The sequence below is a fragment of the Falco peregrinus genome, chromosome 1 (genome assembly GCF_023634155.1).
Source record: "Falco peregrinus isolate bFalPer1 chromosome 1, bFalPer1.pri, whole genome shotgun sequence".
Classification (NCBI taxonomy): Eukaryota; Metazoa; Chordata; class Aves; order Falconiformes; family Falconidae; genus Falco; species Falco peregrinus.
The window spans coordinates 112328825-112345877 of record NC_073721.1 but is presented as its reverse complement, the minus strand read 5'-3'; the positions used below and the strand labels follow the sequence as shown (position 1 = coordinate 112345877).

At 44.0% G+C, this 17053-nt stretch overlaps 1 protein-coding gene across 10 annotated transcripts in view; it reads left to right on the top strand.

Moving 5' to 3' along the window:
* The first annotated feature begins 1915 nt into the window (after window positions 1-1915).
* The window catches only part of TCF12 (transcription factor 12), a 173912-nt gene continuing 158774 nt past the window's right edge, over window positions 1916-17053 (top strand). For 4 of the 10 annotated variants that reach the window (XM_055808604.1, XM_055808594.1, XM_055808573.1 and 1 more), the window contains exons 1-3: window positions 2046-2191; window positions 3317-3416; window positions 4196-4268. In XM_055808604.1, coding sequence (XP_055664579.1) covers window positions 3342-3416; window positions 4196-4268 — 148 coding nt within the window. In that variant the 5' untranslated portion in view covers window positions 2046-2191; window positions 3317-3341. Of the gene's footprint in view, window positions 2192-2842; window positions 3024-3316; window positions 3417-4195; window positions 4269-17053 lie in introns of those variants that run through there. The other 6 variants (XM_055808581.1, XM_055808552.1, XM_055808589.1 and 3 more) reach the window with 4 other exon arrangements.

Here is a 17053-nt window from a genome sequence, read left to right as displayed (position 1 = left end):
AGAGAGCAAATAAAAAGTATTGCATTTGAAATTAATTTTAATACCGTTACATATCAGTACAAACAATTGTTAGCATTCCTGCTTACAGCTGCTTTAGATTTAGTCAGTTTTCTGACCAAGGCTTGTTGGCATCGCAGAGGTACTAGCTGGTACTGAGCACCAGTGCTGGTTAAGAAATAAGACATCAAGAGAAACAATAGTATTTTCACAGTATGTAAACGGGGTCTTCCTTGTAACTAAAATATGTTAAAGGGCATTCCTCATGAAATGTATAGTGATCTCTGTCACTGGGTGCTTTCAAGTGAACGACTATTTATACATCAAGGAGAAAAAGTACATATTTATGTCCCTCAGGGGCACAGGGAATGGAAGTCGTTGTGCTGATATTTTAATACAAATTGCTTCCTGCATTTCTAAGTGGCAAATACATGAATATTCATAGAATCACAAGGCCCAGGTGATCATCCAGTACACGGCACACATGGGAGAAAACCGAAGGAGAATGTTTTAAGGCTCCAAAACCTCCAGCGTGCCTTTGCCCGGGGGTGGTAAGTTTGTTATCACCCTCCCCTTCCTGCGGAAGGTGTCACAGGCTGGAGCTGGAGCTGGGGGTGGGAAGAGCGGAGCTGGAAGGGGCGGCGGGGGCCGGAGCGCGCCGTGCACCTGGCTGCGTGCCAGCCCAGGGGGGCGCCAGCAGCACCCCCGAGGGGCGCCCACCCCCGCCCCTACCCGCCCCGTGCGCTCCCGCACCGCGCTAACCGTCCGCAGCGCTTTAGCTCCTGCGGGGCTGAGGTCGCCTGTCCCGCCGTTTCCCCGCTCCCCCCGCTCTGACGGACCGTGACGGGAGCCGCCGGGGCTCCCGGCCCTTAGTGCCCCCGCGGAGCCGAGCGGGGCGGGCGGCGGCGCCCGGCGTTGGGTGAGCGCGGGGCCGGGCCCGGGCGGTGGCGCGGCGGTGCCACCGGGGGGCTCTGCAGGCCCGGGAGAGGCGCGGGCGGCTGCGCGCCGCCAGCGGGGGCCGCGCCCTGCCCCGCACCGCGCCCTGCCCCGCACCGCGCCTGCTCTGCCCCGCGCCTTGCCCCGCACCGCGCCTGTCTCGCACCGCTCCTGCCCTGCCCCGCACCTATACTGCCCCGCTCCGCATCGCGCCTGCTCCGCTCCACGACCTGCTCCGCACCTCTCCTGCCCTGCTCACACCAACGCTCACCCTGCCCTGCCCCGCTCCTGCTCCGCACCGCTCCTGCCCTGCCCCGCTCCGCACCTTGTCCCGCGCCCCGCCGCCCCGCCGGTTGCACACTGCAGCCACCTTCCCCGCAGGCCGGGCTGTTCGCGCTGACGGCGGGACGCGCCTGTCCCCGGGCGGGAGCGGGGGTGCCCGGCGGGGGCTGCTGGCCCCGGCATCGCCCCCTCCGGGGAGCCGCACGCTCCCGCACCGCCGTGCGTGTTGCCGCGCTTTGACACGTTACGGGTTCAACCGCGTGTTTCAGGGGAAGCTGCTGCAGAGCGCTCAGAACTCGATGTGACTGACGCGCGGTGGTGTTTGCACAGCGAGGCTGTGTGCTTGTACTGACCCATTAAAAGTGTTCCGGCACATCGCCGGGCGTGCGTGTGCGGGGCGAGCGCGGGGATGCCCTCGGGGAACGTACGCTGCTGCCGGCGGTTTGGAGGCGGGGGGCGGCGGGGAGGGGGCTGCTGCCGTGCGCCCGCGGCGCTGTCCCCGGGCGGGCCGGGGGGTCCCGCTGCTTCCCGAGCCGCCGCCACTCGCCCGCCGGGCTTCCGCGCGGCGCACCCGCCGCCATCCACTCGCCGCCTTCGCCCCCCCCCCCCCTCCCCAGCCGGCTGGGGGGCGTCCCGGCGGAGCTCGGGGGTAAGGCGGGGGCCGGGCCGGCTCCGAGGGGTGGCCGCGGGGCCGCCGTCAGCGCGCCAGCGCCTCCCGCCCGCCCCCGGCCGGCAGCGACGCGGCGCGGCAAGGGTTAAGGCCGTGGCGGCGCTTGGCGCGGAGGGATACGGAGCCGGAGCCGTGAACGTGGTGCTGAGGCTCGGTAAGCAAAAAAATGTCTGCCTGAGGGAAACCCACAAGTTCCTTCCAGCGGGGGGGGGGGGGAGCGCTCGGCTCGTCGCCTCCCACCCAGCCCGCGGCCCGTCCGCCGCCGCCGGCCCGGCCCTGGTCACCGGAGCGTCCGGGGGGCAGCAGGTAAGTGCGGGCGGCCGGGAGAAGTTGGCAGAGAGCGGCAGGGGAGGGCAGCGGCGACCGGGCGCCCGCGGGGGCAGAGGCGGTGGCGAGGGGCACGGCCGGGCGGGAGCGGGGCTGCTTGGGGGCCGCGGAGAGGCCGCGGTGGGGAAGGGAGGCGCCGAGAGGCGAGTGCCGAGGGGCGGCAGCCGGGGCCCGCCAGCCCGGGCGGCGGGGCGCTGTGTGCGGCGTGCCGGGGGCTCCGCTGGCGGCGGGGCGGGCCGCGGACCCCGGGAGGGCTGTGGCCCCCGGCCCCGGGCAGGAGCGGGTCCCCGCGGGCAGCGGCCGGGCCGCGCGGCTCCCGGCACTCATAAAGGATCGCGGCGGCCGCGGCCCCGGCGCGCCGGGCGGCTCCGAAACTTGGCGGGGAGCGGGGCTGCGGCAGCGCCCCCGCCGCTCCCCCGCCGGGCACAAGGGAAGGCGCGGGCCCCGCCGCCCCTCCTTCCCCGCGCGCCCCCCCACCCCCCCAACGCGCGCGCACGGCCCCCCGCCCCCCCCCCACCCCGCGCCTTCCCGTGCCGCCGCACGCGCCTTCCGCCCCCCGCCCGCCCGGCGGCGGCGCGCGCGCCCGGCGGCTCCGCGTCGCGTGTGCGCGTGCGGTGCGCGGGGGCGGCTCCCGGCCCCGCCGCGGTCCCGAGAGCGGAGCGGCGGTGGCGGAGGGCGGGGGCGCGGGCGGGAGCGAGCCGGCGGCCGGCTCCGGGCGGCGATGCCGGGGCAGAGATGGCCGCGCTGAGGCGCATCCCGCCCCGCTCGCCCGCCCCATTGTTGCGGAGCCCGTGAGTCACTTAATCTCCCGGTAATTCTCCGGGCTCGGCGCGGCTGCTCGCGGCGCTCCCGCCGGCCCGCGGGGGGGCGGACCTGGTTCCCGGTGGCGGCCCCGCTGCGGCGCGACCGTGCCCCGCTGGCGGTGGGGGAGCCTGGGATGCGGGGGCAGAGGGAGCCGGGGGAAACTTGAGGAGAGTTGGTTAGTGCGGGGGAGCCGCCGGCAGCGCCGGGCTGCGGGTACCGGCGGCCCCTCGGCGGGAGGGGCCGGTGTCGGGGGCCGGCTCCGCGGTGAAGCGCTGCCTGTGCCTCTCTCCCTGCGCCCAGGAGGTGATCGGAGGAGCGGAGGAAGATGAATTCCCAGCAGCAGAGGATGGCCGCGATAGGAACGGACAAGGAGCTGAGCGACTTGCTGGACTTCAGCGCGGTACGATATCCGCGGGGGCTCCCCGCTCCTGCCCGGTAACGCCACCGGAGCAGGGGCAGGCTGGCTCCGGCTCAGCCAAGTTGGACACCTGAACTTTGATGTAATGTCTAGACTTGCAGATTTAATACTGTAATACCAGCTGGGTCAATTGGTTTAACTGGTTAAAATCAGGCTGACCCAGTGATGGCATAATCTAATAATTAACGTTTGTTAAGCTGGCGTGTGGCACTGGTACGTTGGCTTTTTTTTGTTCTTTCTTTAAACAAACCAAAAGAAAGCTAAATGCCCGCAAATAACAGAGGTTGTTTATGGATAGTTTTGGCATAGAAAATTATAGGTGTTTTCTGTGTGATGCTTTGAACAGATTTCAGAAGGGTGCTTGATTTTTATAAACACAACAGAAAACTACTGGCCCCTCAAAAGTTGTCTTTATCCCAGTGACTTGAAACTCACAGATCAGCAAGGAACACATTTTAAGTTGCAAAATTTAAGATCTGTAACAATTTTAAATCGCCATCATAGTAGTAGGTCTCATTTTATTTTCTTTAAACTTGTTTGTGTTTATGTGGAGAAGAGATTTTTGTGGTGTAAGTCAATTGCAAGGAGTGCTTTAGCTTGTTGGTTTTATGGGTCTACATGCGCATCTTGCGTTATGTTTATTTTCTAGTGGAAAAATGAATGAAATAATTGTTTCCAATTAACATCTTTTAAAAGTTTATGTTAATTTAGCACAGAGTTTCAAAGCCAATTTAAACACTTTTTTTTCCCTCCTTTTGCAGATGTTTTCCCCACCTGTTAATAGTGGGAAAACCAGACCAACTACGCTAGGAAGCAGCCAGTTCAGTGGATCAGGTAGGGTGCATCCAAGATACATAAAGTTCATGTAACTAGATCTCAATGTTTTTAGCTTAGTCTTTGTGTGCTTCAAGTGTGGTAAATCCTTCACTTGTACATATTCTCGTAAGACATTCAGATTAATTAGAGATGTGCTCTTTTGATCTGACTTTATAGTACTTTAACCATCCTTTTCCCCTGTATGCCTCAGACTACTCATACCAGTGCAGCGAGGTGTTAAGTATCCCTAGTCATACTGACATGCAAGGGGTCTGTTTATCTGTTATGTTAAAAGTTAATGGCTTCTTTGTTTTTGTTAGTTTGATAAAATCAAACCTACCGGTAAGTATTTCCTAGCCCCTGTATGAAAGGGGAGAACACTTAAGTGAAATGCCAAATAATGAAATACTCTTGACTCGAGGATATATTTCAAAATGCAGTTCTTAAGGAAAATGTAATGCTAATACAATTTTCTAGTACTGGGTAGTTCTCAAGATCTCCACCAATAGAACTCTCTCATGCTGAAGCTTTATCAGTGCATCTGGAAAACAAGTAACTATTCACAAGTCTCATGTATTTTGTGGCTTCAGTATCTTTTCAATGAGGTCCACCTAATGGCTGTTTTGAGAGGCTTTTAGGCTAAGCCTGTGATAGGAAATAAGTGCATTTTTTTAACAGATACTTTGTATCATTCTTGTGAAGGGTGTATTTATTACTACTTACCAAAAGAGAAACGAAAGTAACTTTTAAACAATGTGTTTTGCTCTTTTTTTTAATGTATCCTTACTGCCTGTGAATACTGTGAAGTGATATTTTTGTTTTTATGAATACAACAAAGTGATGTTTGTGGTTTTAGTTAAGGTTAATGAGAATTTATTTTTAGAGTAGCAGTAGAGGGGTGAAGTAGTTGCTTGAAGTTGTGCAGTAACATCGCCTGTTCAGCTCTTACTGCCAGAGCTGTTACTTTGAGAATCCAAACAACACTTTGCATTTTAGTGATGCTTTAAAACTTGTTTTTAAAGGCATCTTAAAACTTCTAAATCATAATTTTGCAGACTATTCAGAGAGTTCAACTGTCTGCCACATTTAAATTAATGAAAATATGTAGCAGATGTTGCAATTGTCACATACCTGAAGAAGCTTTTAACTTTTTCTCTCCTAAAAATATGTAAGTGGTTTTGTTTTGCTCTTTGAAAGTGTGTCAGGTTTAAATAACTGGCAATAGTAACACAGCAAATTCATATACGGTGTAGTTAATAAGTTTTTTTTCTTTAAAAAAACCCCAAATATTCAGGACTGTTGTTTCTCAAAAGCTTGCTTTAGAAGACATTCAGGCAGCCAAAACTTATTGTGGGGAGCACAACCTGAGCACCTTTGTCTCCCTTTCCCGTTGCTTTTCCTGAGAGAGTAGAATAACTTTCTGTTGAATAATAAAGCTTTCACTTTTACTTTAGCTCTCAGATCAGTCTTCGGTAGTGGGCCTTGCCCTATTTGTAGGTAATGTGTCCCCTTCTTTCCTTGGATGGCCCAGAAAAAGAGAGAATGCCAGAATACTTAGCTTTCTGGAAGAAACAGTGTTATTGACTCCTTGAATTTCTTCACCAGTATAGGGTATCATCACACAGATACCAATCATGAGCAATACACCGCAGCTGTCAAGCATGCTGCAACCTCAAGTGAATTCCCCTTGGAAAACATAATGGTATATAGTTGTGGGCTTGAATTTAAAACATTTCTAGTTGTAGAGGTTTACTGGTTAGCGGGATTGTATGCCCTAATTCTTGTAACGTTATGACCTAAGTCTTGACCTAGGGAGATCACTCTGCAGGAGTGAGAGGCGCCAAACTTCGATACTAGTTGTGTTCTGAGTCAGTGTTAAGTATTGTAGAATGACTGTGTTAAGTTTGCTGACAAAGTACAGGCATTTAATTTCTAGCATTCTGATTTAATTGTGATCTTGCTTTAATTGCAAGTGTTCTGTAACTTTTGGGAGAAACAATGTTTGAAACTTTTTTTGGTCTTACTACTAGAGGCCACTTTTTAAAGAGAAACATGAAAGGAGGAGGTATTCATTCCTTTGAGCTATCTAGTACTGTGAAGCACTGTATGCACAGGTTCCTAAAAAGTACTTTTAATTTTTTTTCTTTGAATATGGCGTGGTGCTGCCTCTTACAGAGACTTTCTATGATTTTGATGTCATGACAGACGTGAAGCTTCCTTCAGTATCTTTCCTGTTAAACTCAGGTTTTTTTCTTTTTCCGGTTTCCTTTTCTTAGTTGCAATAAGAATGTGTTTATTGTTTGTTATTATAGAGTCCCCACCTAGATGAAGCTTAACGGCCCCTGTTAAGTAGGTTTAAATCAATTGCCTGTCTGCATGGCTCTTAAGACTGTATATTTCTGGGAAATCTGATTTACAAAAAAGGAATGGTCATGATGCGTTTTCCTTACCACCACCCAGGGCCCCGGTTTAAAAGGACAAATTAGTTGCTGTTCGAAGATGATTAAGTTCCGTTTGTTTTTCAGGTGTGGCTTTGCAAAGTGTTGGAAATACCAGGATGAATGTTATTAATTCTGGTGTAACGAGCTCTATCTGATACAATTTTGCAATATTTCTATTGATTGTGTTGTAAAAATATGTTTGTCATCAGATTGCGTAAAATAAATAAAACAGCTAATATGACCGATACCTGTAATTTGTAGGAAAATGCTGTCATGGATTAACATACAAATACTGTACTTTGATTAAAAGATAGCTCAAATCTGGTGTTGGGGCAGGCTTGCTTTTTACAGGTCAGTCAGTTATGAATGAAAGCTGCAGATGAAATAAGTGAACTAATCTGATATATCGTAGTATCTTATGACAGTAAGTTGTGTAAGCTGCTGATAAAGTCAAATAACTTGGTCAGACTACTGGTGAAAATTAACATATTGGAAAAGTAACCTGATACATAAGTCAGTGAGTTAAGTCACAAAACATTCCCTGTCATACTTGCTGTAATTATCTCTTGTTTAAAACAGAACTTCCCATTCTTTTCCCCTCCAAAGCCCACTTGTGAAGATAAAGCCATTTCTGTCTTAGAAATTGTAGAAGGAGAAGGCAAAGGTCAGAGATACTACGTTCTATTGGGCTTCTTCATCAGGCTTCTTTGCAGATTATTCTTAAAATCAAAATTTTCTATGTTGCTGCTATGGGTAAGAGCAGTCTTTATGATTTACAGTGAAATTTTGCTTTGTTTGGCTTTTGTCAAAGCCACAAAATATGTGCCAATACAGACCTGGATGGTTACCGATTTTGCCCAATGCCCTTTATTTATTACAGTAACTCCATAAAAATCTAGTCATAATATTCAAATGCCTGCCATAGGCAACAATAGTGCAATTTTCCTATGGGTCCCGGTAGGTTTGATCTCAATTTCAATTTTTCCTGTGGTTGAAATTTTCTAATCTCAGGTGTGGTACCACAAAACAAACCCCTTTTTCCTTTTCTTATGCAAGGAACTTGTTAGAGGCTAAAGAAGAATATAACTGAGACAGTATCTTCCTAGGTGGCCTACTAGTTTCATTTTTTTGTAGCCTCCTCAAGGATGGCATTATGTACCAATGGCATTTTTTTTGCATGTGGCTGTGCACTTGCATATGGGATGTATCAGTTGAAAAGCTGAGGTAAGATAATGTGGACGTCTAACAGCAAACAAAGTGGTAAGAGTTTAAAGAGGTACAGTTAAAGAGCTAAGTTGTCAAAATATGACCTCTTACCTGTTTCTCCTGAAGCTTGTGAAAAACGAGTGCACGCATTGGTGTGTGGACAGCTTTGGGCACAAGTCTTGCGTGTACCCAGACATTCCTCATCCTAGCCCTACATGGAAAAAAAGCTCCTGAATCTGTCTGTTTGATCTCCATTTGTATTGCTTTGGTCCCTTTAATGCAAATGCAAGAGGCTGCCCTTTCCACTTCTTTCTGCTAATTTACTGAGTTTGTAAGGAATGGATTGGGATAGGCCACTAATTAGTGGCTTGATGCAAAGACCATTTAAGTCGATAGCCTGCCATTAACCTGGGTGTCCCTAAATTAGGGCCCCATGTCTTGAGACTGGACACAATGGCAGTTCTTGAGCAGGTCTGTTAAGTTACCAAACAGCATTAACAAAATTAGCAAAACATGACTCCATTACTGTTTGTCAGTCTTCTAAACTCTTATTTCCTTTTTAGTTTTGCATCAACAGTTCCTTGTACACCTTACCCCACCCCCCCAAAAAAACCCCAAAACACAAAAACGCCAAAAAACCAACCCAAAACCAAACACAACAAACCAAAAACAAAACCACAAACCCCCAAAAAACAGCAACCAACCTGGGTGAGACACCTGGCTGGATAGTATTTTAAACAATGTGTTCATTAATCTACAGCAAGCGTTGAGAAAAGGCACTCTCAACTCTGACAGCCAAATCACAGCCTTGGCAAAAACTGCAGAAAGATGAGACTTTTTTGTTTATGTAAATCAGTGCTCCTAACCTTTCAAAATACTTTTTTTTTTTTTCATTTTCAGAACTGTGATTCCTAAGGAGAATCAGTTCCCTGATACCTTTCTATGTGTGTTTATGGTTGCGATGTGTAGGTGTAGGAAATTCCCAGTGCCTGCTCCCAATCTCTGTATTAAGGAGTTGGTGAGAGGTCTCATGTAGTCACATAGTCTAGTCCTACAATGTGTTAGGTCACGACAGACTCTTAAAAAATCAAATTAGAAAAAAAATTGTTAAATGCCTTTATTTCTGGTTTTATCATCCAAACTGTCTTATGATCCTGTGTGGTTTTGTTTGCTGTTCAAAAGCAGATAAGCTTAGTGTGTGTTAAATGCCAGAAATCTAGGGTGGCGTGTTAACATAAACATTAGGTCATGCAGCTGTGTGGCTGCTTTATTATTTTTATTTTTAGTATCGGATTTTGTCCTCTAGCTCCATTAGAAGTGAATGAGCAGACCTGGTAACCTGGTATTTCCTCTTGGGCCTGAAGGGTGCTATATTCTGTCCTCTTCTGGGAAGGGTTGTGCTTGAAAGCAGAAAGGTGTCCGTAGCTGCTTTCCCCTCTAGTTGTTTGTAGGGGAGACCCATCAATTACCCTTCAAATGGGCCAGACGCAAGTGAGATGAATGTTTCGGTCTGGTTCTCTCACCTATTGCAGTTAGAAACCTAGAAAGGTGATGCAGTGCTGATAAATATGTGACTCTGCTGCTTGCCTGTTGGCAGCCTTCCTCTCACTCTTGCTGTCCCTTTTTCTCCTCCCTTTCCTTTGCCTTTGTAAAGATAAATTATCAGACACATACTCCATGAACAGTCCTGAAAAGTACTGCATGTAAAAGGGCTAAGTAACTTCTTCCATATTCTTGTTTAAGAAAGAGGAGGGAGGAAAAATTTTTGGATAAATGGAGGGAACTGATAACCCAACTTTAAAGCAGGTGGTCTCTTGCAAGGTGTTTGTGGTCACGTGGATATTGAGGGTTTTTTGTGATTTAAAAAAAAAACCAAACCAAAACCAAAATGGAACAGTAACAGTGTTCTGAATGTAGCTGTGTGACCAGGTAAGTAGGTGTTTGTCCACCATTTGTTGCCATTGGCCGTTCTTTTGAAACGGCCCTTATCACTTCAGGTGATGGTATAAACCTCATGTCACTTGGTCAGAAATCCCTTGCTGTCTTTCAAATAGCAAATTGTAGAATTTCTAGTCGTGTTTGTCCTGTCTTCTGGTTAGATATACACTTGAAGCTGTTAATAAGGGAAACTGTAACTTTTGCTGTAGTGACCTGTAGAAAGCATTCTTTCAAAAAGTTTATCTCTTACTTCCAGCAATCAGTTTTCCCTGGGTGAGAGCAGCGATGTGGTTGGTCATTGTGTTTACAAGCACAACATCTAACCTCCAATCCCTATATAAATGTTACTGTCTTGCAACTCAAGGAAGATCTTTGCAGTGTTATTTTTGGGCAGCTTCAGAAGGTCCGGGGTCCCAGTAGTGCCTTGTCCTTTGCTGATGTAAAACTACCCAGGATGGGGCACCTCCCACCATCACCATCCACCCCAGCTAGCAGCTCTTTGATCTGCCAAATTTTGCTGATCCGCTGTAAGTGCTGAAGAGTATCCAGGTGCTTTGGAGAGTGGTCTTAATGGCATGTGGGAAGGAATATGATCTGAAGTTGTTGCTGTATATTTGGATTTACCCAGAGAGTAGTGTTGATGTAGATGTAAACACGAGGACTGAAGGTTTGGGTGAAAAGGAGGAAGTATCCTGAAAAGAGACTGAGGAAAAAGCGTGTCTCATCTGAGGAGTTCCTTTTCTTTAAAGAGAAGTATAAATGAGATTCTTGGGTATTTGTCTGTCCTCTAATGACAGCTGAACTTATACTCAGTCCCTTGATTACTGTAATACTTTTATTATGTCTGTAGCTTTTGGTAGGGTATGTGGGGTTTTGGTTTTATTTGTTTGTGGTCTTTGGCAAGGGAATTTCACGTTAAAAGCTTGTCATTCATACATATATGGCAAAGTTCACATACACCGCCCCTTCTTTCCAGCTGTCACACAAATGGAACTTAACCCCTTAGTCATTTTGCTATCGAGTTGGTATGACAGCTGTTTGTCTCGGATAATTCTACTTTATCCATAGTTGAGCCTATAGATACGCTTACATGCATTTCTGTTAATCTACTATATAGTCTACTATAAACTTGGTAAACTGCTTTATTTAAGTTGCTAAAGGTATAGTATACTACACTAATGTTGAAAATTGTGTGTATTGTGAACAGAAGGATGATTAAAACACTAATGTAATACTATATCACTTGGTAAGACTGGGTTTTGTGGAGACTATTTCTAAAATGGAAAGATGTTTATTAACTTTAGTAGTTTACTAGACCTCTTGAGCTGACTTATCTTGACTGTGGAGATGCAGTTCATTTTGTATATGTTTTTAATTTTTTTTTTTGGTATTCTAATGCCGGAGGATTACATTTTTGGGGAATAACACTGAGCATTTTTAGAAGCTTTATATAATTTCTTAAATTACCTATACAGCCAGATGCGATCTATGTTATATAATGTCTTCTATTTTAAATTTCCTTCAAAAGAAATACTATAGTTTATCAAATTTGAAAAGTCAGTTTCAGTAAATGAATTAATTGAATAAAGTATGTTCTCTAGAAAGCTTTTTTTAGAGGCATTGTCTAATGTGTCAGCACTCCTTGAGAAGTAGATAGCAAAACTTGATTAGTTTCATATATTCTGCACTGAGGAAGTCACTAAATAGTAAATAAAGAAGTAAGAAGAGGCACTGTTTTCTTCTGTATGTGAATTATTTGATGGAGATTGTTATTGAATACTGATAAGTAGTTTTAAATTCAGTGTACACCTTAATCACTTTTTTGGTGTTTAAACATTGTAAGAAAAGGGGGAAAAGTATTATAAGGACAGTAAATGTATTTTTAAGATCTTCCCCCTCCCCCCCCCCCCCCTAATCAGTGCTGACCATTCCTTCAGTTTGTTGGGTGTTTTATTAATAGGAAAGTTTACAAGTCCCCCAGTTCTATTGTATACCTCAACCTGATGATTTGGAAGTACTTGTGGACTTTTTAAATACTAAACCCCATTATTTACTAGTGGTTGTAGGGGCACTTTTTTTTTTTCCTATTATGAGTCTGAGATGAGATAATGATAATTTTTTTAAGTGTCTTGAATGAGTGCCTTGTTTTTTTTGTTTGTAAAACAAAGCAATGTTTGTAAACAGAACATTCAAAACCATAAAGGACATACTTTTTTGGTGAAGATGTTAACTGAATACCAAGAATGATCAGAAAGAGCAGCTTCTGTTATATTTAATAATATCCCATTGTCTTCAGAGGATAATCAGGCTAAAATGTACCCAATCAATCTTTAGGACTTTGTTAGATTCCTCTTGTATGCTAGGGATGTGTGGGTTTGTGGGTGGTTTTTTTGTGTTTGTTTGGCTTTTGTGTGTGTTGTTGTTGTGTGTGGGTTTTTTTGTTTTTAAGAAGGAGATGAAATTGCTTTAAATTAAATAAACTTCATGTTCTTACTGATGTAATTTAGAGAAATCTCGCTTGATCACAACAGAATAATGGTTGTTGGTGTTTTAAGGAATACTTCGAAATGGGAGGTGGAAGAAGAAGAGACTTGATAAAAAGGGTTTACTTTACAGCCCTGGTGGTAGGGTAATGCTCTCTAGGAATGCTAGTAAAACTTTAGCATAAAACTGGGTAAGGTTTGTCTTGTATACTTCTGTATTAGTTTAGTGCTATGGAAAACTTAAAAAACTGCTCATACAATACAATTGCGTTTAAAAAAGAAGGTAAAAAGTGTACATTTCTGGTATTACACACAATTTCTCTTTATTGGTATGTGGAAAATAGGTAGACCTTTTTACATACAGTTGACAGTTTTGAGTTATTTTTTCTGAAGTAAATCTTGTTTGTTGCAGTGGACCTGATTTCTTGCTCCTGATCTTCTGCAGAGATTGCCTATACTGTGGTTTGTCGTTTGTTTGGTTTTTTTTTTGTAAGCATGTGAGATACTTATATTACGCTTTTCAAGTCTGCTTTTTTTGGTATTGCAGACTTCCCCCCCCCCCCCCCCCCCCCAGCTGTCCTGCAGAAATGGTGGTATTTCTGTGTCTTCATCGGGTTGTTAGTTACGTGGAGTTCTAGTGATAGGTTGAACCACTTGCTTTTGCTGTTCTACTTTCTCTTGCCTGAACAAAAATGCAGGAAACATTTTGTTTGTGCCTTGTCTCTGGAAGAGCTCTTTGCGCTGCTGAAGACGAAGCAATGGTAACATGGAGAAACTTAAGTTAGGCTGGGTTGGAGCTTTATATAGAAGTGTATTCTGAGACTTGATTTGTGAAAATTACTTTTTAGACTGTGTATTTCCCCCCTCTTTTTTAAATGTAAAGATGAATAGGCAGAACTAATTGTTGAAAAAAACACACCCAGTAAAACAAAATAAAAATTTGGTCATTTCTAGTTGAGTACCTTTTGGGGTAAAATAACAATCAGTATCAGATTGTGCATCTTAAATGAACTGTGCGTGTGTGTTAAATGAAATTGAGCTTAAACCAACATTTGCCCTTAATTCAATATAAGCAAGAACTTGATCTGTAGTAATACCCGGTATCTTTTTTAATTCTGTTTAGAGTAGGACCAAAATGTATTGCTAATTTTAATATGTATATTATTGCCTTTGGAGAGTGAATTGATTTATAATTCTCCTGTCTTCTTCCAGGTTCAGGTTTTACAGACAAAATCTGTAGTGTATTAAGTGGTTCCAAGCCTTGCATAAAATAAAACCTGAATGCACATGGTTGAATTTTGTGTGTACAATCTGAATCTTTAACAACTATCTAAAAGAAAAAAAATCTGTGTTTTTTACTTGGAGGCAATAATAAGAGAATCAGAAGATTTAGTGAAACATGAAACTTGCTGAGTGTGATTCATACCCATTTGCATATAATGTGTGAGAAAAATATTAAAAGTTTAATTTAAAACATCACTTTGCAAGCTTGATTTCTCTAGTTCTGTTGGAAAATGTGTTTAAAGCATAAAAGATGTAGATAAATCCCTGATCAAGTCACTGAATTTTGCACTTTGCATGCTGCAGGGATGTCTGGTAACCAAGTGTCTTGAATTTTCTACTGTGTTGCATGAGTGTTAGTAGGATGCTGTGTAAGTAAATGTACTTCAGAAAATCCTAAAGTATTTTTAGTCTTCTGTAGGAAAATGGAAGTCACTGTTTATGTTTTTATTTTTATTTGAATGTAAGATACTATTGTCTTGGTGTTATCCCAAGAGCTATTGTGGCTACTCTGTGAAATGATTAAACCAGACAGCTTTGCTTGTAGGACAAACATTTTTTATATTGTGATGTTTTGATGGTTTTCAATGCGACACCTATCCCGTTCCAGTTTCTTTATGCAGCAACTTCGTGAGTCATAATCCTTGCAAAAGAACACAGCTTAAAATAATCACCAATTGTTTCTTTGCAATTCTGTTCACTGCCCACTGCAAATAAACAAGAGCAGAAATGACAATATCATTTAATCCTTTAATGTTTGCTTTTGACGTGCAAAACATTCTCTTGTAATAGAGAAGTAATCCATAAGGAGGGTAGCTGCTCTTTCATCTTCCCGAATGCTAAATGAAGCCAAGGCTTTTATGAAGAGATGGTGATTTAATGAAGATGACCGAGTTTTGGAGTAATGAAAAGCTTTTGTATGTTTCTAAACATGATGTGTGGTGCTTACTATCGCAGAGTTCAAATAGCTGTATTTTGTAGTATGTCTTTGCCAGATTAGTGCTTGTGATGCTTTGATACAAGGTGATTGAATGGGTATGGCAAATCAAAATTTTTTTCTTGTAGTTTGGTTTGAGTTATTTTAGTTGATATAAAAGAAATGCACATCTCTGCCACTTTATGTGTATAAATGCATGTAATGTCTGACGTGTATTCTCTGCTCTATGTAATGCTTTTATTTTGGTAACCTTGAAAATATCTCTGATATCGTATTCCCTTGCCAGACAACAGTAATAAGCACACAAAAAACTGGAGCATGAACTTTGTCAATATTACTTGTGACAGAAACATCTGAACTAGATATTTTTCTTGCAAGTGCTTTTAAGATGCTGAATTTAAAAAGCTCAACTGAAAAAAAAAAACCCAAACCAACCAACCAACCAAAAAAACCCAACCCCAAACAAACTAAAAAAAAACCCCAAAACATACAAAAACCCCAAACCCCATGAAAAACCCCAAACAAACCCAAACCCCACCTTTTTTCAGTTTCAGTTGTTCATCTCGTTAGTTTATTTGGAATTTTTTTTTAATGATCTGTAATATTACTACTTGCAAAGCAAGCTAGATAATGCCTGATACTTCAAAAGGAAGCAAAGGGAGGCTTTAAAGGATGGAAGACCATATCCCCTCCAAACTCTCTCTCCCAAAAGTCATTCAGGCCTCATGACTCTGTGAAAGGGCCTTTTATTTTTCCCTGTTTGTCAGCCAACCTCTTTAAAGTGGGAAGTAGTCAAGTTCTGTGGAAGTTAATCTAATCTTTTATTCCACCAAGATTTTAAAGGAGGTTGCGATTCTTTGCAAAGTTTCTGCTTCTATGTTAGTCGTCAGTATATGAGTGCTGTACAGTACACCCAGAAGTAATCTTAAAGGTTGCTTAACTATTTTAGGGTTGCCAGGAACGTAAAGAATGCAACCACGTTGTTACTTTTCTCATTGTGTTACAGGAAAGATATATCGGACCCTCTGGGGTGAATGAACTTAAGTGAGCAACAACAGGCTGTTTTTTGTTTATTTTTTCAAAGCTGTCATGTAATAAAAGTGCAGAAATGGATATGTAACTAACTACAATTTCTTCCTTGTCCTTTTTAATGGCTTGAATTACTGGCTGATCCCTATGTAGTAGTATACAAACTCTTACAAGAGTGATATGTGTGGCATGGATGCTTGAAACTGTTAGGTGAATAAATTTCAAGTCATGTCAAGGCTGTGCATTTGTGAATACATTTCTGGGTAGAAGGTGAAGCATTATAAAATATTACTGCTCCACCCACACCCACCCCCCGCCCCGAGTGAATGCAGTAAAACCAGAGTTTATATTTGTGCATGTTCTTTATACTCTTTAAACCCCCTTTGTTTTCAGGATACTTGTTGAGTACTGAATGACAGTTACAATCATCTACTTATTTACTATGTACCAACGTTTCTTTTTTTTCCTTTTCCCCCATCGTGTTAGGGGAACTTGGGATCAGAGAAGAGGTAAATACCTGCGTATGGGAGATGCTGTGTAATGCAGTTTATATTCTGTGCTAATGGTTGTATTCCTTTTGATCTTTGAATAGTCTGTATTTGTTTTTTAAAGTGAATGGCATTTCTTCTCCTAGATGCAGCTGTTTATTGGTAGGTAATCTAAGTACCCTGTGAACTATTAGCAAAAAAATCTGTTTTGTACCTTATATTTCTGCAACTGAAAACTGATAGCTGTGTGTGTATATCTATATCTCTCTCTATATGACAATGCGACTTGTGCTGCAGTGAGGCATCAGTCAGAGTTTGGCCATCTCATGTATGTGTCATAGGTTGTCTCCGAATTGGATACTGGAGAACATGCTGTTGCCATAGCAATGAAAGTCCTTTTGAAGGCAGGATTCTTGGCAGAGCTGTTGCATCTCCTGAAGTGCTGGGTGCATTGATCTGAAAGTACCTCGTCAGTATTAGCACGTAGCTTTAGTTAAAAGAGCGGGAAGTATAGATTTCTTTAAAATACATCATTTTCTTTTTTTTCCCCCACAGCTAATTGTTAGTTGAACCCCCTGTTTGTAAAGCTACATATGGCTTTTTAAAATTTTACCCTGTGAACAGTTCTCATATAACATACTTGGCCTGAATGCACGTATAGATTGAGCTGTAGTAACAGCGAGCTACTGTTCATTGTGAAAGTATTATTGTATGGCTTTCACGGTTTCCTACAGTACTTGTCCGTTTCAGTGCTTGGAAAATGTATTTTTAGAGAGTTTCCTCCATGATTTTGGTTACTGCAAAACATGATGTTTTCTTTTTTTTCTAAGTAAAATGGTTGCCGTGCTTCCATATTTGATCCCGTAAATGATTTCTATTACAGAGCCCTAAATGTGACAGTAATGGGCGACAATCGCTTTGGAGACCTATAGTCCCTATTTTATTTTTTTTTTAAAATACCTTATGTAGGATCGTGTTTTTTTTAGCAAACACTGCTAGA